This window comes from Lynx canadensis, chromosome C2, assembly GCF_007474595.2.
Source record: "Lynx canadensis isolate LIC74 chromosome C2, mLynCan4.pri.v2, whole genome shotgun sequence".
Taxonomy (NCBI): Eukaryota; Metazoa; Chordata; class Mammalia; order Carnivora; family Felidae; genus Lynx; species Lynx canadensis.
This window is the reverse complement of record NC_044311.2, coordinates 156,565,656-156,588,098: the sequence shown is the minus strand read 5'-3', so window position 1 is coordinate 156,588,098 and position 22,443 is coordinate 156,565,656. Positions and strand designations below refer to the sequence as shown.

The window sequence follows — 22,443 nt, the reverse complement described above, 5'->3', positions numbered from 1 at the left end:
TTAAAAAAAAGAAAAGTAGGGAGTATGGAGAGATTAAATAGGAAAAATGCTTTCCTTGACTCTTCTTCCCAAATGGAAGAAATAAGCCAAGTAAATACGTCGTCTTCGGCCTAAACAGCTGAGAAATTCACTCGTCCGTGCTTTCAATTAAGCGCCACGTGGTCTTTGCGCCAGTTCCTCCTACTCTGAGGGCTTAACGAAAGGGCAGTGGCTGCGGAGAGGGACCGGGGGACCCCTCGGGAAGGGCCCCGCCCAGCCCGGCGCCCACTCACCGGCCAGCGGCTCGACGCGCAGTTGCGGCTCCTGCGAGTACACGTCGTACTGCACCGGGGGGTACAGGTGAGGGAGGACGAAGCGCACCGGGCCCACCGAGGCGCACAGCTGCCGCAGCGTGTACGTTCCGGGCTCCCTGGCCTAGAGGCACAAGCGGGAGAGTCACCCCCACTCCTGTCCCAATCCGATCTATCGCTCTATGGATCCTCCGAGGGAGGGCTGTGCCGTCCTAGCGGCCCGTCCCCGCCCCGCCCTCCCCCCTCCGCCCTGCACTTCCAGGGCCAGCCGCGCAGCGCACACGAGGTCGCTCGGGAGTGCCCTCCATCCCCGTGGAGGATTTCCTAAGTCACTGAGGCGTAACTTTGCCCTTCTGCTCCTAGTCCGTTATTTTCAATGGAACAAACTGGCGTTCTCTTCCGACAGGCGTTTAATGGAACATCCGGCATGAGATCGTAGCCCTGCTCTGGGCCTACACTAAGAACTCGTGACCGACAGCGAGCGGTACTTTGCGCTGGCCACGTCGTCAGTCCAGGAACTACAGGGCTCTCTGCCCGAGGGCAAGGTTTGGAAGAGAGGTCAGAGCCGCTAATTTGACAGCCGAGCAGCCAACGAAAGGAAACAAAGTTTAGTATGACAGCCACCTTCTTTGAAAGCACAGGCCAACAAATGGTATTTTTTAATACCAGCGAGAGCAAACAGAATTATCCACGTTAAGAACTTCTTTCACAACGTATCAACTGCCAGGTGCCTGGGTGGCTCAGGCAGTTAAGCATCAGACTCTTGATTTCGGCTCAGGTCACGATTCATGAGATCGAGCCCCACGTCCGGGCTCGCGGGTGGAGCCTGCTTGGGATTCTCTCTCTGCCCCTCCCCGGCCAGCATGCTTGCACCCTCTCTCTCAAAATAAATAAATAAACAAACAAACAAACAAACAAACAAACATTTGTAAAAAAAAAAATGTATCAACTGCCATAAACCTGTTTAAGTATAAAAGATTTTTTAAAACGTCAGTCTATTTTTCTTTAAGGTACAAACAAAACCCAGGGTAGGGCACAGAGACGCCACACTTCGGACAGCTGGGGCGAGCTCGACACCCTTCCCGACCCGTCTTTAAAGTCAGCTCCCCACCTCGACACGTACCTGCGTCCTGAACGTTATCCTATTGGCCCCCGGTTCCAGAGTCACACCGCTACATTTCAGCACATGGGCCCCGTCCTCCAGAGCCACACCGGAGGACGTTTCTAGGGAAGTGCTGCTCTCCTGCCTTCTCAGGAGCATGTGAACATTCTTGCATATAATCCCCGTTGTGTTCAAGGAATTGTCCGAAGGACTTCTCTCAAACATCTCATACAACTCCAGCGCGGGTAAGTTGTTCTGCGGTGCGGGGAGAGGCGAGGTCTCTGTCGGAAAGTTAATGGTCCCATTGGACGTCTTGTGCTTGGTCAGCCACTCGGCGGTCTTGCGGTAGTTGTTTTTGTCGATGCTGAAGTGGACGTTGATGGCGACCTGCTCCACGTGGACGGGCATGGGCATCTGGCTGCACAAGGTGATCTCCACGGACAGAACCCCCCCCACGTGGACCACGGCGTTGGAAGGGGTAAAATGGAGGTCTCTCAGTTGTGCAAAACAGTGCAGAGGGAGTACTATTTTCTGACCTGTAAACGCACATTACCACGAGTTAGTCGCCAGGTCTCACCTTGGCTTGCCTGCAGGCGGCGGGGCCTCGGTCGCTACCGGGCACGAGAAGCAGGAAGCGACGCTATTCAAAGGGGACGGCGTAAACCCCCCGGCCCCGCGCTGTCTTCGCACAGCTAAACGAGGTATTTGGTCAAAAGGGAAGCGTAAACACATGCCCAGGTAACTCCTGGAAGTCATAAAATGTGAAGAAATTAAGGTCTGTAAGCTCTGCTTTGGCAAACCTAAGAGAAAAACAGGTCAATTAACCCCTGAATTTCAAAACAGTATTTGTAAATAGTCCAATTATTAGAATTGTTTCAAAGAACTCCACCGCTTTCCCACCTACATAAAGAAATTCTCAACAAAAAGAAATTCTCAAGTAAAGACGCCCACGTTCCCCCCCATATATCCGGAAATAAACCCAGGTGCCTGCCAGCCTATGAAACCAGCCAGTGGGGGGCCCTGTGTCCTGGACCCCCAGGGGGCAGCGAGGCCACAGCCTCCCAGTTACCAAGCGGGAGAACCCGCTGTACTCTCTCGCCTTCTTTCTGGTTTGCCAGAAAATGTACAAGGCTGCCAGACTGGTAAGTTTATTAAACACTAATCAACTTAAGGAAAGACTTGCGGAGATTAATGTTCCAAAAGCACTTGAGGGGCGGCGTGGGTGGCTCAGTCGGCCGAGGGTCTGGCTCTGAATTTTGGCTCAGGTCACGATCTCCCGGAGCATGGGCTCCAGCCCCACGTCGGGCTCCACGCTGACAGCACAGCACGGATCCTGCTTAGGATTCTCTCTTCCTCTCTCTCTGCCCCTCCCCAGCTCTCATACATGTGCTCTCTCTCCCTTTTAACTATAAATATAATTTATAGTTAACTATAAATTATAAATAAACCATAAATTATAAATAACTATAAATTATAAATCAACTTTAATTAAACTTTTAACTATAAATTATAAATAAGTAAACTTTAATTAAAAGGAAGGAAGGAGAGAAGGAAAGGAAGCACAAGTGGTCAATCATAGACTATCTTAGTTCAAGGAATACTGGCAGGAGGCGTGCCTGTGCAGTCTCACATACGTGTCACATAAAGCAGACGTGGCACATGGCTCTGCCAATGACCATTTGGGGCACATCAAAGAATCTAAAAGGGGCGCCTGGGTGGCTCGGTCGGTTAAGCGTCCGACTTCGGCTCAGGTCATGATCGTATGTATGGTTCCCGAGTTCGAGCCTCGGGCTTGGGCTCTGTGCTGACAGCTCAGAGCCTGGAGCCCGCTTCGGATTCTGTGTCTCCCTCCCTCTCTGCCCCTCCCCTGTTCATGCTCTGTCTCTCTCTGTCTCAAAAATAAATAAACGTTAAAAAAAAAAATTAAAAAAAAAAAAAAAAAAAGAATCTAAAAAAACACAAACAAACCAATGCCATGTTGCTCCTGAGAAACCATCCAGATAGCTCAATTTGAGTGAAATGCACCCCAGCAATCAACAACCGTATATCTACCTACCTGAAGCCAAAATCTTTGGAAACACTGGCTTTCAAGTACTTAAAAACTGCTATAGACCGCACTGTGGTCAACCCCATCCTCTTTTTTAAGTTTATTTACTTTGAGAGTGAGAGAGAGAGAGAGAGAGAGAGAGAGTGCATGCACACGAGCGGGGAAGGAGCAGAGAGAGAGGGAGAGAGAATCCGTGCTGTCAGTGAGAGCCTGACATGGGGCTCAATCCCACAAACTGTGAGATCGTGACCTGAGCTCAAGAGTCAGAAGCTTAACTGACTGAGCCCTCAGGGGTCCCACTGTGGTCCCCCTTTTTAAGTGGAAGTCCTAGCCCCCAGTACAATGGTATGTGGACATGGGCCCTTTAGGAGATGATGAGGTTTGGATGAGGTCATGAAGCGTTAGTGTCTTTATCAGGAGACAGTAGAGCGAGCGCTCCCCCTCCCTCGCCCTCCCGCCCCGCCCCTCTCCGCCCTGCCCCTCCCACCCCACGTCTGTCTCTCCTGTTGCCACGTAAAGACACGTCAGGAAGACGAGCCTCATCAGAAACCAACCTTGCTGGCACCCTGACCTTGGACGTCCAGCCTCCAGAACTGCAAGAAACAATGTCTGTTGTTTAAGCATCTGGCGTGAGGCATCTTGCTATGGCGGTCTAAGTGGACTAAGGCAGTAACTATCTTAAATGAGCACTCTTCTTGAAAAACTAAACACGAGGAGCTAAATGTTACAATAAATTTAACCTCACCACACAGCACCACTTATGAAATGATCTGCCGAATCTCTGGCCTAAATCTAAGCCTTTCAGACCTACCTTCCTGGGTGATGCTCCCTTGAGCAAACACTCAGCAAATTCCACAAGGTGGGGAGCCTGGGAGACAATGGGCTCGATGCCTTTAAAAGGTCAGCATCTTACAACCCAGATGTCACACAGTGGACACAGGGATAAACAGAGTGCGGCCCATCCATACAAGGACTACTTTCAGCCACGAAAAGGAAGGAAGCACCGACACGGGCTGCGACATGGATGAGCGCTAAAAACGTGACGCGCAGGGACATGAGCTAGTCACAAAGGACCACGTGTGGTTGCTCCAGTTACGTGAAATACTCAGAATGGGCATCTACAGAGATAGAAAGTGGATCAGTGGCTGCCAGGGGTGGGGGTAGGAGGAAGGCTGGGAGAAATAAGTATGAGGCTTCTTTTGGGGGAGACAAAAATGTTCTAGAATTCACTGTATGGCGATGGCCGTGCGTATCTATGAATATTCTACAAGCCACTGAATTGTACGCTGCAAATGGGTGAATTGTGCCTCCATAAAGCTGGTATATTAAAAACAGCATATTAAAAAAAAGGAAAAGAGATGGGAAGAACTGTTCTAAATTAAAAAAGAAGTGAGGCATCTGGCGGCTCAGTTGGTTGAGCATCCAACTCGATTTTGGCTCAGGTCACGTGCTCACGATTGCGAGATCAAGCCCGTGTCGGGCTCTGCACGGACAGCGCGGAGCCGGCTTGAGATTCTCTCTCCCTCTGTCCCTCTCCCTGCTGACGCTTTCTCTCTCAAAAAATAAAAAAGTAAAAAGTAATTAAAAGAGAAGTGACATATAACAATCAAATGCAATTTGTGATCCCTGACTGGACTCTACTAAAAATACTTTATAAAAACATTTCTCTTGCACCGTTGAGGAAGATTTGAATATAGACCACTTAGTAGCTGAAGTCAGAACCTTGTTCTTTGGGTGGCTGGGGGCACCCTTGATTTCAGAAGGCCACGCCAAGCAGTTTCAGGGTGAAGCGTGTCATGTGGTCTGGAGTCACTGCCAAGTTCAGCAGAAAGAAAGATACAGATACATGTTTGCCACACGGCAAAAGTTAACAGCTGCTGAATCTAGGTGGGTAGCCTGTGTTATATACTGTGTTATTTTTTTTTTTGCCTTCCTTCAGTATTTGAAAGTTTTCACAAGAGAAGTTCTAAAAGTGAGTCTGACCAGGGCTGTCAGCTGGTCAAGTTGAGTATCTGTCAGAAAGAAATGAGACAAATACCACGATTTCACTCATATGTGGAATTTAAGGAACAGAACAGGGACGCCTGGGTGGCTCAGTCGGTTACACGTCTGACTCTTGATCTCGGCTCAGGTCACGATCTCATGGTTCGTGGGTTCGAGCCCCACACCGGGCTCTGTGCTGACAGCGCGGAGCCTGCTTGGGCTTCTCTCTCCCCCTCTCTCTCTCTCTGCCCCTCCCCTGCTCATGCTCTCTCTCTCGCTCTCTCAAAATAAAAAGGAGGAAACAAAACGAACGAATGGAAAAGAGACAAAGACCTCTTAAATACAGAACACACTGGGGGTCACCAGAAGGGAGGCGGGAGGGGCGGGGTTGAAGAGCACACTTGTCGTGACGAGCACGGAGCGCGCAGAGAACCGCTGAATCGCCACGCCCACACCCGAAACTACTAGAACGCCGTGCGCCAACTCTGCTTCAGCGTGAAGCGGGTTTTCAAAAGTGAGGTTCTTGAAAGCACCCCCCGCCCCTCCCCGCAAAGAGCGGGTCTGACCTGGGCTGTCCGTCTGTCGGCCGGCAAAGCTGAGTATCTCCCGGCAGAAGTGCTTCCGTTCGTCCTCAGTCAGGTGGTGATCGCTGGCCAAAAGGCTACTGGTCTGAAGGTAGCTGGAGGAGAGTCAAGGATCTGAGAAGAGGCCCCACTCCCCCAGCGGCACCGGCACCAGGGGCTCCCGGTCCCCAGGGCCTCCGCGTGCAGCCCGGCGCGGAGTCTCCTCGGGGCCTACGTTATCTGGAGCTCCAGGACAGACGTGAGACGTGCCGACTAGGCCCCTAACTTACAGGCGGCCCGGTCCGTGAGCACGAGGCGGGCTTCTCCTCTCTTCGCCGTTGGGTGTCTGCCAAACGCTCACCGTGGGCCCCACTGCTCGTACGGACAGAAAGCAAGTCTCCTATTTCGCGGGGAATATTAAACCCAAAGGATACTTTTCGGTCTGTCCAAGGTGTTTCTGACACTCGGCGAGTTGCTTCCTCGTGTGAGTGATGGGCAGCGCCCAGCCCTCAGCCAGGTAGTTCTTCAGTGCTCCCTGAAGGTACACTTCCGCCTTCTGTGGAGACTTTTTCCTCCTTGCAAACCAACACACAGAAGCTTTCGTCATGGTTCATGACAATCCCGCCCTGCCCGCCGCCCTCTGCACCGACCCTGTGCCATCTAAGTCCCTCTCTGGCGCTCCCCACGGGAGCAGGACGCGTGGGAAGGCCAAGGGCGAGGCGAGGGGAAGGACTCATCCACGGGGACGCGGCTGGTTGGCCAGGAAGCGCTGACGCCCGCGTCCACCCGCGTCGGTGCCACAGCACCTGCTAAAGACGGGCACACGCAGAAGCGGTCCGTACAGCCCGACTGAGAGGGAGCTCGGATAGGCTCTGAAACTCGGGCAAACGGCCCTCGCCAGGCCTCAGAGATTTACAGAGAACCCGGAAGAATTTAAATAGCAACACACATCGCCCAAGAGGATCTTCCAGTCCCAGTTTAAACCTTCAAGATGTTTAGAGTAAAACAGGGCACAACTGAGGAGAGCTTGCCAAAGCCTCGGTGACAACACGGACCCCCCGTCCTTCCCTGGAGGGTCCGGGCTCTCCTGAGCTCGCTAGACAAAGGCCAGCGCGGAACAAGCACTCGTCCGCTCTAGGCACCCTTGGGAGACCTTCCAGTGTTGACTAGCCTACTCTTGAAGAAGTAAGGTTCTCAAATTCTCAAATCACATAAATTTGCAAGCTATCAAACGACGCACGTTGGTATTCCTACGTCCCCGTGTTTCAAAGGGGTCAGAACCTTTAATACTTCTTCAGTTACTATCTCTAGCCAAAGATTCTCATGTTCTAGAGCAGGCAGTCTACAGGCCAGTGCCCAGCCCCCGGACACGGAGGCCAGCGGCCCCCCCCAGCGAGCCTGCGGCAAGCGGGGGCCGGGAGCCGAGCCTCTGGGCGGACCAGCGCCAGCCCGCTGGAGCTCCCGGCCTCGCCAGAGCCAGTGTCCGGGGGGGCTCGGCTCACAGCATCCGAGGGGGCGGCCTCTTCGCTCCAATGACTAAAAACTCACTCCTCAGATTTACTAGATGGAGGTTCAGGAGTGCCACACTCTAGCCCTGTCCTCAGGTGTGTGACTGGCTAGCGGCTACGAGCGCGTGTGGAAAACTAGGAAGTTCCCTCAGACGATTTACGAAGCCCTCTGCGGCCACTTTAATCAGTGAAAGTAAGTTATCTTTTCTGGTTTCGGCTAATAAAATTACTTTATTAATGACAGATTTCAAGATAGCGTCTCAAACACACATTTAAGCAAACGTAACCATCTTTTCCCTTAGGATTTACATCCCTCTCCAGGGCTCAAATAGCAAGCACACCGCCAGCTCCTCGAAGGGCCGACTTCATCAGCCATGTGAGAAATTCGCGGAGTCTTTTCGACTCCAAAGCTGGTGCTAGTGTGCACCAGGCACACCGCCCCTCAACTCGCCACGAGCACCCCACTCTCCTGGACGTTGACCTCACTGACCTCGAGGCTGTCCATCTTCCCAGAAGACAACTGAGGTAACTAGGGAAAATGCTACGTAACAAAATACTTACGAATCGGTATCCCAGTTTATGCCACTGGACATAGATTTGTAACTATTTCCTCATAATTCTTTCATTAAGTAAAGTTATTACATACCATAGATGTTATGTATACCACCTGCGTATATAGTTACGTTACACTGATTTAATTAAAGAAACACAAAGATCACAGAGAGATCACAAAGAAGCACAGATATTAAGAGTAACAGGCTGAGAAATCTCTCCATTTGGTTTTTAGAAGAAATAGAAAAAAACACCTGATAATGATTGGTTGACATATTCTACATTTTTCATTCTACACATTTACGTACGCTTCGTATTAACCCCGTACCTGACATTCTTAGTACATGCGTGAAATGTCTGAAACTCAAAGAAAATTTCAAATTCAATTACATGTAAAACTCTGCCAGGTCCTTCCCAACAAACTTAGCAGACCGGAGCCTTCCGATGCTCGTGTGCATTTCGATGGCCGCGTGGGACAGATCCTGCGGGAAAGCGGAAATCCGCATGAGCCCGTAGTTGATCACTGGGCAACCCCCCACGTATCTACCCAGCACCGAAGCAAAAGACTTCGTTGTTAACAACATCATTGTTTACTTTACATCTATTTTCGTGCTGAGTTTTTATGTAATGTGTGATTTATGCAAAGTCATTAACTTGTACGTGAATTATGAAGCCTAATGATAAAAGAAATAGGAACTCAGCAGGCACAGAATATTTAACTTCTCAAAGTACTTTCCATATAGGGTAACATTTTTAGTATTTTTCTCACTTTCTGGACAATAGGGACAAAAATGCTCTATCAAATGCTCCCAAGTTACCTGCAAGTCAGGAGTCCGGCTGGCCCACCGAGCTCCTACCTACACTGCGCTTCCTACGGTCTGTCCAAATCGAAATCTTTTAAAATGAAGCACAATAGATTTGTTCAAGTCTACCGTACTTTCTGGTATGCACAAAACCATTCATTAGCCTTTCTTACAATTTCTATTGTATCGAACGCGCAGTATCACTCTGAACAAAATTATAAACATCCAAAGATGCTTTTATGCCTGATTACGGCACCATGGATACCAATGCACATTTAACGAACAGCAACCAGCCTGGGTGTCACCCGTAGCTCCCTAGGGCACCCACCAAGAAGTGGAAAAGGCCCACAAGGAGGAGGTCCCGAACACTATCCCATTCCCAGCCCCAAGGTCAACAGAGCCTTCTGGAGACAGCCTTGGGCCGTGGGTAGACAGGTATCATTTGTAATACTTACTAAGTAGTGTTTTTCAAAAGCTTCTACTGATGATAATGCTTCTTTGAGCTTCTTATAAGGACTCTGAGCTGTGTTGGCTTAAAAAGAAATAAGAGTCCTTATTTACCCTCAGTCCTTTTTCATCCTTATTCATCCATACCTGTGTGTAAGAATTCTGAGTCATTCTGAGCCTGGCAGTCCTAACTAACCAACCCGCATTGTCCTGAGCTCTCAAGGCCTCCCGCCCAGTCTGCGCCCGGCCACCCTGACCCCAGCAGGCCATCCTCTGCACACACGGGGTGACCGTCGGTCACTTACGCAGAAGCCACTTGCATTCCTACACACATCCTCGGACCCGTCATGAGTCTACGGTCACCCTCAAATGCCACGGGGAGAGGCACTCACCTGCACCTGCTGCCTGTGGACCCACAAACAGCCGTGCCCCCCAGAACTCCATCCCTACTTCCGTGCTTGTCCAAGCAATACAGTCACGAAATAGTCTGCAACCTTTCATGTGGTGTTTCATTCTTGACTGAGACCAGAGTTTTTAATTCCATCACTTCCACAACGATCGGAAGTGGTCTCGCCCAAGTGGTCACCATGGAATGTGAACACCGCACGGCCCGCCGGATACTTTCGGTCTGCCCGCGGGCCAGACCTCAGCAAGGCTTTGGCTAAATCACACTCTTACGTCTCAGTTCACACCTCCAAGAATCGGCAAGGCTCCTTTCAAAGGGCTTTATGACCTAGGAGTAGTTTACTGAGTAAAAGGATTTCTCTGGCCATACTTTTAGGAAACTAGGTCCCCTGTTAATTCAGAGGGAGACTGGTGCATTTTGACTCCACACAGGCTGTAAAAAGTCATGATCCGCTCATTCAAGCCTATGAGAAACTCAGAAACGTTTTTTAAAATCCTTCCAATTTCTTACGCTATCTCTAACATTTCTTGACACTATTAAATGGTAAAATACTCTGTGTATTAACCTGGCCAGCTAACAAGGAGCACAATCTCCCAAATGGGAGCAATTACACTGTCAGAATATGAATTAAACGTGGCAAGATGCAAGCGACGTCTTCGTCACTGTCCACTGTGCCAGTGCACAGACACACGTCCAGAAGTACCTGTTTCGGGTCGCTCAGCTCCCAAACCTGCCAGAAGGTCAACTGTCCTGTTGAGGTCCTCTGAGTTAGGTCCTTTTTCCGACACAAGTCCGCACAGATAGCCCAAGGACTTTAGCTGTTGAGATAAACCCACCATTTTCCGTTATTTACAGAAGTGATCAGCAGAGAATTTACGAATTTGAATACACAAATTAAAATCCAACTAAATCCCAGAAGAAATTTAGCCTTCCCATCCAAATAATTCTTATCTGCATATAAAAACGTATCTTACTGGGACCATCTCGGATTCACACCCGTGTGCAAGAATTCTGAGTGATTCCGAGGCTGGCAGTTCTGAGCTTACGCCACTAACCGACCCACACCGTCCTGAGCCTCCCAAGGCCTCCCGCCCGGTCTGCGCCCGGCCACCCTGGCGCCAGCAGGCCATCCTCTGCACACACGGGATGACCGTCGGTCACTCACGCAGAAGCCACTTGCGTTTGTTTCTACACACTTCCGGTTCACCCTTCTTCGTACCCCCTCCCCCAATTCCTGGCGTGGAACATCTTCGGCAGTCAGGGAGCCATCTGGCGCATCCCTGCTACCAGACACGCCCTGAAGTAACCAGAACGGCCCGTGCAGTGACCCAGTGGACGCTTCTCCGAACGGCTTCCTCCGCCCGTCCGCCCCAGGCGCACAGCCCACGAACAACGCCCACATCTGCATCTGGCACGGTTACCTTCTCGGTGGCATAGCTCCATAAGCCCACAGTGTGGGCAATGTTCGAGTCTATCTGTGCCCGGTCACAACAACCTTCTATCCTCTGCAGCACCTCCAGACAGCTCAGGAACACCCAGCAGTCCAGAGCGCCAGGCGGGACAGAGACCTGGAGGGTGTAAGTGTGGCCGTGAGGACAGCGCCCAGGGAAGGCACCGGAACCCCCACGTCCTAGTGCGCCCCTTCAAGCAGTGGCCCAAACTGACGGGCCGCCATCTGCAAAACTATCAGGGGAGAGAAGGGACGGAACAATAATCCCATCGGCTCGCTTATGGAGAGGGGAGGGGTGATCTACGTCCAAACACGGTATTTGGTTTTATATTTCCAACGACAGGAGAGACCGGGCAGGGATAGAACGTTCAATAATATATTCTGGAAAGAGCATTAAGAAAAGAAGCCCACAAAAAGGGGGACTGTCAGCACTCACTCTAAGTCTGAAGAGGCCACATGACAAAGGGCAGAGGCCAGGACCTCAGATGAGCACTGGGCCCCATTTCAGAAAGATCACGCTCCATACGTGAGATGCGAACATCAAGTAGCTGTCAGGTGACACTCGGGAATTATACAACGTGGTAATCTTCTCAGGTGTCATTATGTTTGTTAAAAAGAACTCTTGGGGCGCCTGGGTGGCGCAGTCGGTTAAGCGTCCGACTTCAGCCAGGTCACGATCTCGCGGTCCGTGAGTTCGAGCCCCGCGTCGGGCTCTGGGCTGATGGCTCGGAGCCTGGAGCCTGTTTCCGATTCTGTGTCTCCCTCTCTCTCTGCCCCTCCCCCGTTCATGCTCTGTCTCTCTCTCTCCAAAAAAAAAAAAAACATTAAAAAAAAAAAAAAAAAAAAAAAAAAAAAAAGCACTCTTGCTGCCTTGAGATACACAGTGAACGACTACCCACAATTAAAACATGCTGTCTAAGATCTGCCTAAAAATAATGCAGGGGAAAGTGGGCAGGGACACGGATGAAACAAGAGAATGGTCGTCTGCTGCAGCTGGGGACGGGTCACCCAGAAGTTCATCACATTATCCTCTCGACTGTTGTATTTGAGCCTCTCCATTAAAGGACCAGTAAGATAAATATTACATTACCACATACACAAAAAACCATCAACTGCACGGAACCAATTCTGAGATGCACTTTTTCCCACACTTAAGCACCTCTGAAATAGGAATGTGTCTCCCATCAATGGCATCTTAACACATAAAGTTGACAGGACCGACCGTTTTCTTGGTGGCACTAATGTCATGAGGGATCTTACATCTGGTATCCCAGTTTGCTGAGATATGTTAATATGAACTATTCAAAAATGGGAACGTCAGAGGTAATTCTACACCAGGTGACGAGGGAAGCTGCTAACGCTGACAAAAAGCCTCCTTCAACACACCCCGAGCACAAATAAAAGGACCTGGAACCAACTAGAAGGAACCAGGGTGCCGTTTCATGGTCCTGTAAAAGCCAAATTGCCCCGTCTCTGCAAAATGAGATGAACCATTTAGATGTTTGAGGAGAAAACCTGGCAGAGACAACGGACCACACGCAGGGACGCGCAGAAGAACTGTCAGCAGGAGACAGCCCGGGAGCCTGATGGGGCACGTCCCTCCCTCCCCAGTCAAACCGGGGTGGGCTCTCAGTCAGCTGACTCAGCTCGGCGGGCCCTCCTGCGAACTAGGTGCCACACGTCCTGGGTACTGTCACCTTCCAAGACCCTGCGACCACAGGCAGCCGTTCTGTGGAAACTTCTGCTGAACGCCACCTCTCCTCGGGCACACACTGGTTACTTGCCCGCGAGAATAAAGCGCACGTATCAAGGCTGCGCACAGTGCTTCTGATTCGGACGAACCCAGAGAGGGAAAGGGAAACCCCAGTCGTCACAGCAGGCAGCTGCCGCAGGGAAGAGCACAGGGAGAGCCTTGGGAGGGGAGCACCTGAAGGGACCATGGCGGGGAGCACTCAGAGGGGCTGCTAAAGAGGGCACTGACAGGGCCGTGTGGGGGGACCACCAGGAGGGGCCATACGGGGAGCACCGGGAGGGGCTGCAGGGAGGAGCACTCGGGGGGACCATGGCAGGGACCACAGTGAGGGGTGCAGGGGGGAGCTCTGAGAGAGAACACGTGGGCAGGGGAGCACCGAGAAGGGCTGCAGGGGAGCAGGGGGAGCACTAGGAGGGGACATGGGGCAATGGACACTGAGAAGGGCCAGGTGTGGGCTGGCAGGTTTCCGGGATCGGAGCACTTGCTGGGAGGAGCGAAAGTGGCCAAGAACCTGAGAGCGAGGCACCCAGAGGGCACCCGTGTGCACGTGCAGACCCTAAAGAGGCACACGCCGCGGTATGAAGGTTTTAGTTCACGGAAAGACCGTGGAATAGGTATGTTCCTGGCATCTTTCTTTTCTGCAAGGAGCAAGCACCGCCCTCTGGAAAGCAGTGTGTAAGAGAAAGCATCAGAGTCAGTGAGCGGCAGCTTTTCTGGGGGTAAACAGAGCAGCACTCGTGGCGGCCACCGGCCGCTGCTGGAGCTTCGACTTGCGCCGCGGCGGAGGCCAGAGCCAGCAGAGCGACCCAGCCGGCAGGTGCCGCACAGGAACCAAGGGGAGGCGCTCTACTACCCAGACCTGGCGCTTGTTCCGGGACCGGAACGGGTGCCCCCCAGCCGGCCCCTCCCCTGGCTCCCGCAGGTCCGCTCGGTAACCTCAGCGCTCTCACTGGCTCCCTTCGCAGAGGGGACCGCAGCTCCTGGCACTTCCCGGCACACGCCCTCTTCCGTGGAAGCTCCTCCTGGGGGACACGTGCGCGTTAATCGGCACGGCCCGCGGCACCTCACAGCACCCCCTGATCTCGGGCTTCGAGGTGCACCGGCCTCTCGCCCTGCTACTTACGTGTGTCCGTCCATCTTGGCTCCCAAGCAAATCCCAACTAAACACCCCAAAGGGACCAGCGACCCTATGCATGCTTCTCAACACATCTCCGGGCCTGACAGAGCTGGGCTCCGGCAGCCAGGACTTCCGAAGTGGCTCATCTAAGACTTCCAGCAACACTCGTGAAACAAACTTCGCTTAAAGTATAATCGTAGCCATACTTTCCTCATTGCTTTAAAAAACTAAGTTACAAACACATACGGGGGGATGTGTGAAGGATACAAATCCTAAGTTTAGAGCTCCGTGAAGTTGTACAAATATAAGCAGCACTCAAATCGAGAACTGACCACTTGCGTTACCTTAGAAGGTCCCCTCGAGGCCCCCTTCCCGGTCAACACCCACCCCAAGAGGAACCCCTTTCCGTCCTCTGTCGCCACCGGTGACTTCTGCCTGATTGCTGCCCTTCCCATGAGCGGAATCACATGGAACGGACGGAACAGTGCAATCCCACCTTGCCAGGCTTGTCAGAGGCCTGTTCCTACCGCTGGGCCGTACGCCTTCCTACGGATCCGCCACAACGTATGCGTCCATCCCCCTGTCCACAGGCCTCTGGGTGGTTTCCGGGGTTTGGCTACTACGGGCAAAACTCTTGGTAGTGCTGCCCGCCTCTCTAGGGGAGCAGCCTTCTCAGACTCGGGAGACCCCCAGCCCCCGGAACCAATCCACACGGGAGGAGAAGGCGGGCAGCATCAGGTGCCCCTCTCCTGCAGGGATCCCTGCGGCATCAGGGCAAGGAGGAGAGATCAACACTGGGTCTCTCGGGACGCCTCACGGCCCACGGGAGCCACGGTCTCTGGCAACAGCTGCACGGGTACGGCAAGGGGCGGTTACAAGAGCCGCCATCAAGGGGGGCTGAGAACACGGGCTCCCCATCAGACGTCTGTCATCTCCCAGTCCAGGCGACTGGTGCCCCGGTCCTAAGCCAGGCTGTCTGGAACACAACTGCACCAGCTCCATCCGTTTCCAGGGAACCCAAGCCAGGACGTCAGCCAAGGTCAGACCCTCCTGCCAGTTCACAAGCTCCTACTGTCTTTCGGCGGGACTCATTTTTCTTGGCTTGTACCTAGGAATCTGGGATTGCTGAGTCCACGGACAGGCGCGGGTTGCAGCTTGAGCAGACAGTGACAAAAAGTTTTCCAAAGCAGCTGGACACATTCGCACTTGTATCAGCACGTGCGAGTTCCGATTTTTGTCTGGTGTCGTCAGTCTTTTCTAAACGTTCTTTCCGTCCACTGTGGTACAGCTTGAGAATTGTTCCAAAGTCCCACGAACTCTGGGAAAGAGGGCTTGTTTACAGCCAAGGCAACAAGTCTCCACGAGACCCAGTTCTAAACCCACTCAAACAACCCCGCTCGCCTCTGCAGGCCGGTCTGGGTGTGGCGGCCCCTGTGGGACACACGTGCGTCAACAAACACTCGAGTGTGCCACGGGACTCACCCAGGTGGCGACAGCCCCCCGAAACCCACAGCCCCCCAACCCCATGCCGCCCAAACCCAGCAAAGATGAGCCTCTCCTCTGTTGAAGGCGAGCCTGCCACAGCTCTTTGTGTCACTTGGAACCGGGCGGTGGGCTCAGCAGCTCTTGACAAGGATGGAACAAGGAGGATGCTGACCACCTGTCCACAGACTTCTGGGCCTTCTGGAGAACCTCTTTTGTAAACGACAGACTTTTAAAACTGATTTCTTAATACAGGTGTCACCCACTATCCGCAGGCCCAGCGTTCCCATGAAGCCTTCGGCAAGTCCTAAACGGCATAAAGCGAACACGCAGTTACCCCTAATTTACGTGGAAAAGTTTTCGAGCGTTTCCAGACCCCAAAACCGCCTCTTAGGCTCTTCCGCTCCCCGGGACCCGTTTCGCTAACGTGCACAAAATCGGTCGCGATCAAGCCCGGCGCTCAGGGACACGGCTCAGAGCTGCGGCGGCTGGAGGCTGCGGAGCTGCGTGCAGGTCCCGGGGCCGCGCAGGTGCACGCCGCCTCGGCTACAGCCCCTGCGGAACAGACTGGATGCTTCCCGCGTTTTCTTCCCTAAAAGCGGGAAGCCTCTCCGAGGCTTCTCCTGGTCGGTGAGAACAGGTACCAAGACAAGCCCTTTGTAAAGCAAACGCGGGAAAATCGGGGATACCTGTGTTTCTTCTTTAGTTTCCTAAAGCCCCCCCTTTCCTTGTACCGCTGTTACTACTAACCCAAGAGCTGTTTTACCATTCTCTAAGCCTCAAGTTAAAGGCATTCTTTTTATTCTTGTTAAACTTACATTTTTTCTACGACCAAACACTAAAAACACAGCATCCTAAGCACCCCAGCGTGCCCACCCCCTGCTGGAGAATCACACGTGCAGTGTCCCCCACCACCGGCCCCCCGCCAGCCCCGCCGGTTGCCATCCCCTTTGCAAACCCATCCCTGGTTAGACGCTTCACAACAGACTGCTTTTGCTTAATCCGAACGTTGTACACACGGATTTAAAACGTACATACTCCTCCGCGCGTGACTTGTTTCGCTCCCGTGTCCGAGCCCATCTCTTTCCGCTGCTGGCTGCTACTCCACTGCCCAAACGGACCACGACCGTGTCCCTTGTACGTGGCGGGCATCTGGGTGACTTCATTTCCGGCAATTCCAAATCCTGCTGCCACGAGCATTTCTGCGCTCGTCTCCTGGGGCACGCCCGCCCGTGTGTCCGTAGACGCCGGGGGCGGCCGGCTGGGTCCCGGGGTGCGTGTGTGTTTCGCCCTGGCAGGCACTGCCGCACAGCACAGCTCTCCCCAGGGAGGCGCCGGGTCCCACCCGGCCACGTGTGGGCATCTCTCTGCCACCAGTCTGCTTTCACTGTGATGAAGGAGATGGAGTACCTCTCCGTATGCTTTTCGGCCATTTGGGTATCTTCTTCGGCCTATTTTTCTACTGATCTGTCAGTCTTTTTTCACTGATTTGCAGGGGCTCTGCATCCGGGCCAGAGCCGGTCCTGACCGCATAACCCGTGGGGATCAACTCCGCGGCCTCTTCACTCGCTCGATGCTGGGCGTTCACACGCACGTAGAAGAGAAGTTGTGATCTCCGTGCAGTCCGGCCTGTCACTCTTCTGCAGTCCTGGGTAAGAAATACCTGCCGGCCTCCAGGCCATGGAGACGTTCTCCCATGCTATCTTCCAGAAGCTCCCTTGTTTCACCTTTCGTGCTTAGACCAAAACTCCACCTGGGATTGCTTGTGTGCGGTAGGAGATCAAGATTTATCTCCACATGTATTTAGTAGACACACAGAATAATTTTTCTTGAATCCATTTATTTAAAATGTACCCCAGGGGCGCCTGGGTGGCTCGGTCGGTTAAGCATCTGGCTTCGGCTCAGATCGCGATCTCACGGTTCTTGAGTTGAGCCCCACGCAGGGCTCCACACTGACAGCTCAGAGCCTGGAGCCTGCTTCGGATTCTGTGTCTCCCTCTCTCTCTCTGCCCCTCCTCCACTCACACAGTCTCTCTCTCTCTCTCTCTCTCTCAAAAATAAACATAAATAAACAAACAAATAAAATGTGCCCCGATGGGATCACCTGGGTGGCTCAGTTAAACGATTCTTGATTTCGGCTCAGGTCATGATCTCACGGTTTGTGGGTTGGAGCCCCGTGTTGGGCTCTGCGCTAAGAGCACGGAGCCTGCTTGAGATTCTCTCTCTCTCTGCCCCTTCCCCGCTCATGTGCTCGCTCGCTCTCTCTCTCAAAATGAACTCAAAAAAATTTTTTTTTTAAATGTGCCCCAAGTGCCCTAGTTCCGAACCCTGTCCTCCCCACCGGATTACGCCCTCAGTGCCCGGCTCTCCTCCCCGCTCCATCTAATCGCTGGCCTCCCTCTGCCCTCTGGCCCACCAGGTCCCTCACCTTCCATGGCTCCGCAGCGACTTCCTACCGGACTATGGAACAAAGCCCAGGCTTCAGGATGACATACAAATACTTCCATAATCTCCTCAAAACCCAGCTTCTAGGACCTCTGCAGCCTTCCCGACAAGGCCTGCCTCGTCCCTCAGGTTCCAGCAAGACTGAGCTCCTTTCGAGTTCCTTCAGTAAAACTTTCTCTGCCTCACACGTGCTCGTATCTGCCGCCACAGGCCACATCCGCCTGGCAAATTCTCACCCGGTCTACTCCTTCTATTGAAAGCAGGCTCCCAGGGATGGGGTTTGGTCTACCTCGCTCTCTGCTGAAAATGCAGCGCCCAGAACAACGCTTGCCCGGCACAGCCCGGGTGCCCAAGGAGTGCCTGCTGAATGGAGGAGTCTTTTTCAACCCAGCTCGTACAAGGCCACCTCTAGAAATCTTCCCTAGCACACAGCAGGCGCCAGTTGGGTTTGCCGAACTGAACTGAAGCAGCCGTGCAGGGCTGCGGCCTCTGCGGCCTTGACACTCCTCCCGCCCCGACCGCCTGGCGACACGGATCTCTGATGCTCTGCTCACCTGGCTGGCTCAGTGCCCTCGGGCGCGGGTCCCCCGAGTTCTTCCTCATCTGCGCGCCCTACCCCCCACCCCGTGTTTACCCCCGTGCCCCGCAGCCATCGACTGATTCCCGAAGGACTCTTGGCAGCCCCTCTTCTCTTTGCCCGAGAGCCACCAACCCTCACTGGTTCTTCCTCGGCAACACCTCTGGCATGTACCCGTCCTCCCGTCCGCTTCTGCTGCTCGGCCAGCTCAGGTCCACGTGGCTCACGGTCACGCAACGACTCCACCTGTCCACGGAGGGGCCCCGCGGAGCGCCTGGAGCAGCACACCCTCTACGACCCGGAGCTACACCCCTCAGCCCCACCTCTGCTTCTGCCCTCCGCTGAGCCCGAACCTCGGGCGCCAATCCCAGGGGCCAGCCTGGAAGGCACGCCTTTTCTGTTCCATCCGGTTTAATGTGGAAGCTTCTAGCACACGTGGCCCCCGCTCACAAACCGGCAGACTGGCCATGACTGGCCTCTTGTGCATGGCTCCGGCCAGTCTCTAGACCGGGTCACTCTTCTGGGATCCCGAGCCGTCCTGGCCTACCCTGCGAACGTAATCAGAACCGAACCCAACAAGAGACAAATCGGTACTGAGGGGGACACGTTTTTATTTACTTTATTACTATTTTTTAACGCACAACTTTTCTTTTAACGTTTATTTTTTGAGAGAAAGAGAGAGACAGAGAGAAAAAGCGTGAGCAGGGGAGGGCAGAGAGAGAGGAAGACACAGAATCCGAAGCAGGCTTCAGGCTCTGAGCGGTCAGCATGGAGCCCTGCGTAGGGCTCGAACCCATGTACCCTGAGATCCCGACTTGAGCCAAAATCAGACGCTTCACCGACTGAGCCATCCAGGCGCCCCATGGAGGACACGTTTTTTAAAAAGTCACTTGGGCAGTCATTGTAACAAATGTATAACGGCCTTCTAGAAAATATCTTCCTTATATTCTCACTTATAATTTGGTAAACACTAAAATATCTGCACATTATTACTTTTTTTCTTACCAAAAATGCAGGGAAATAGGAACTGCTCTGTTAACTGAAAAATGGGAGGATCTTTCTGGAAGACAGTTCTACAATGCACACTAAAAGCTTTAAAAACACGTGTCCTTGAAAGGGCGAGTCTACTTGCAAGAATACATCACGTAAAGACAAATGGATGAGAATACACACTGACACAAATTGCAAATAATCCTGAGCAATTCAAATGTTCAAAACAGGACTGATTAAACAACTCCATTCCTCTGTAGACAGAAAGGCCGTAGACCGGAAAGGAAACCTCCTGCCGTCAGGACACGCAGTGACGTTTTCTTCCGTATGTTTATCTTTACCTTCCAAATTTATGTAGAGAATATATTCAACTTTTGGTAAACGGAGAGAAAATCTTTTTGAATGTTGTACAAAAAAAAGAGAAACGCTGTGAAGCGTCATCTGAACTCGCGCAGCACTGGCATACTTTAGGGGTGCTCCCTCTCGATCCCTCAGAGCTCACAGGGCAGGCCCAATCCCCAGCTGTACACATTTTGAACGAGAGCTGGCCCAGGCTCTTCACCGGCACCCGTGATGTGGGACGCCAGGTCCCATGACAGAGGTGGGGGCTTGCTCCCACGGCACCTGGCCACCGCACGGCCTCCGACTCTCAAAGGAGATACTTTACATCAAGGGCTAAAATCAACCAGGCGGTTGTTACGAGGACATGTTTTACAAATCACAAAGGCAAACATACTAGCGTCTTCTGCTGAAGAAATGTCGTAATCGGAAATGCACAAACAGGCTGTAACGCTTAGGCCTAACAGACTTCACAAAAGCGGCCTAACCCCAAAAGAGCCACGCACGGGCCCAGCCTGCAAGCTGGCCGGGTCGCCGGCCCCTCCGTCCGCACACGGCACCATCGCAAGCCCCCTCGGCTGGGGTCAGAGCCACAGCTCCGCGCTGGCCACTGACACGGATGCGAGAAACACCCCGCCAAAAAGCTATCCCAGACACCGGGAATTGAGTCTATTTTTTAGAGTAGAATTAAATGTACAGAAAACGTAAATAATTTGGGGTCTTTGGGATTTTGAAAGTTTCTACAAAAACTTAAAAGAAACCCTAAGAGTAAACTTTTCTAGGTAACTGCCAACGGAAAAACTGTTACTCAGGACCTAACAGTGCTCTCCCTCACCCAAAACCAACCTACAGAGAGAAGCTGAGATGACAAGTTGTGTCCGAAGGGCTGACACACGCAGGCGCTGCGGCTCTACTCCCTGGATGCGCGTCACCTCTTGAGTCCTCACGACCCGAATGGCAGCTACGGGTCTGCCTCCGTCTCACAGATGGAAAAGGGGAGCTCTGAGGGGTAAGTGAGTCAAGGTCTCCGGCGGGGAGGGGTAGGTGGGGTCCAAGCACAGACAGTCTGGCTCCAGAGCCCCCCCTCCTAGCCTATGCTAGACTGTCTTCCCCAAAGCCGACCCTCACAAGGACACCTGATGACGAGATTACGGCCAAATTGCTGGGACAGGACAGGGGACAAAGGGAAGCTCCCACTGGACAGCTACAAGCGGACGGCTGACCACACGCGAGAGCAGGTGCTGCGTGAGGACTGCGCAGGCTCAGCCGTGGGACGAGCGGAGTCGACAAAGGAGGTCGGCAGCTCTGGGCCCCGCGCGGTTTAACCGGCAGGCCACGCTTCCAGGGCCCAGCTACTGTCCATGGCCCTCGTGCGGCGGGGACGCCGAGGGATGGCCCGGCACGCGGAGAAGAGGGAACGAGAAGGTGGGTCGCTAGCATGGAGAAAGGGAAAGCGGACAGCGGGGTGTGTGTCCCCACCCCGAATCCAGCTCTGGTCCACGCAGAGCAAGCAGGACACGGCAGAACCAGAGAGGTGCCAAGTGCAATCGACGTGATTGAAAGCGGGGGCGGCCTCCCCCGGAGGAACGGTCGATGACGATGACCACTTTACTCAGGAAAGTAGGGAGCGGAAACATTACCACAAGGGATGTAAAGAGCACAACACGACACCAAGCGTGTGCCAAGCCCTCGGGGCACCTGCACGGGGAGGACGAGAGCCTGCAGAATCCTACCGCTTCCGGCTGACTTGCCGACCCCGAGCCAGGAGCGGCTCCGAACAGAGCCCATGCCACCTGCTGCTCACGTGCCTCTTTCCAGCCGGAAGGGTGCCCCATTTCCGCGTACTCCTGCCACGGCCAGAAGTATCACAGCGCTCGGGAGACGAGCTGGGGTGGGCGGCAGGGCCACGGAAGAGCGGGCCACCATGCACGTCCCCGTGTAGCCCACTGGCCCCGTCTGGTGCGTCGGGACAAGAAGGGATCCGTGGTGGGACCAGGACACCTGGGAGCCGGCATCTGAGGAAATGGTCCCCCCATGCCTACCCTGTGCTGGTGTTCCCGGGCAGGCCTCCCAGATCCGGGGACCTGTACTTAACGCTTCCGCAGGCTCCCCCGCCCTCCAGCTTCCAGAAGGTGTAAGGACGGGGCCGCAGGGGCCCGGCTCCCTCCCTGCAGGGCCAGCAGCCCTCACCACTCTCCCAGTGTCTCCTCTCCCCCCAGACTGGCTGCCGTGCCGGGACCAGTCAATTTCCTAAGGCGAGAGAAAGCCTCTCGGACAGATTTTTAAATCCTTCGGTTTGTGACAGGAGGGGGACCAGCACTAGAGACTGGCTGCACCACCCTCCGCGGTTTCCCACCCGTGCCCTGTGCCGTAGACAGTGCTTCCTAATAACCCTCCTGGGGTCATCGCTTTGAAGGTACTGAGTGTGAACTGCGTGGCCTCTCCCACACACCCTGCTTCCCCCCGACCCCCCGTCCGCTAAAGGTGACAAAATCTCGGAATCAGGTGATGTATCTACGCACACGAACACAGACAGCCCTGTCCAATTAATGAACGGTTACCTCACGGCCCCCTGGTCTGTACGGTCAG

The 22,443-nt window shown here is 53.4% G+C and overlaps 1 protein-coding gene across 4 annotated transcripts in view; it reads right to left on the bottom strand.

Moving 5' to 3' along the window:
- The window catches only part of TRAPPC10 (trafficking protein particle complex 10), an 89,588-nt gene that overhangs the window by 22,078 nt on the left and 45,067 nt on the right, over positions 1 to 22,443 (bottom strand). For all 4 annotated transcript variants that reach the window (XM_030328774.1, XM_030328775.1, XM_030328778.1 and 1 more), the window contains exons 8-15: positions 11,123 to 11,269; positions 10,405 to 10,519; positions 9,304 to 9,380; positions 8,436 to 8,527; positions 6,420 to 6,560; positions 5,989 to 6,101; positions 1,414 to 1,928; positions 273 to 414 (exon numbers count right to left, since the gene is read on the bottom strand). In XM_030328774.1, coding sequence (XP_030184634.1) covers positions 273 to 414; positions 1,414 to 1,928; positions 5,989 to 6,101; positions 6,420 to 6,560; positions 8,436 to 8,527; positions 9,304 to 9,380; positions 10,405 to 10,519; positions 11,123 to 11,269 — 1,342 coding nt within the window. The remainder of the gene's footprint in view (positions 1 to 272; positions 415 to 1,413; positions 1,929 to 5,988; positions 6,102 to 6,419; positions 6,561 to 8,435; positions 8,528 to 9,303; positions 9,381 to 10,404; positions 10,520 to 11,122; positions 11,270 to 22,443) is intronic.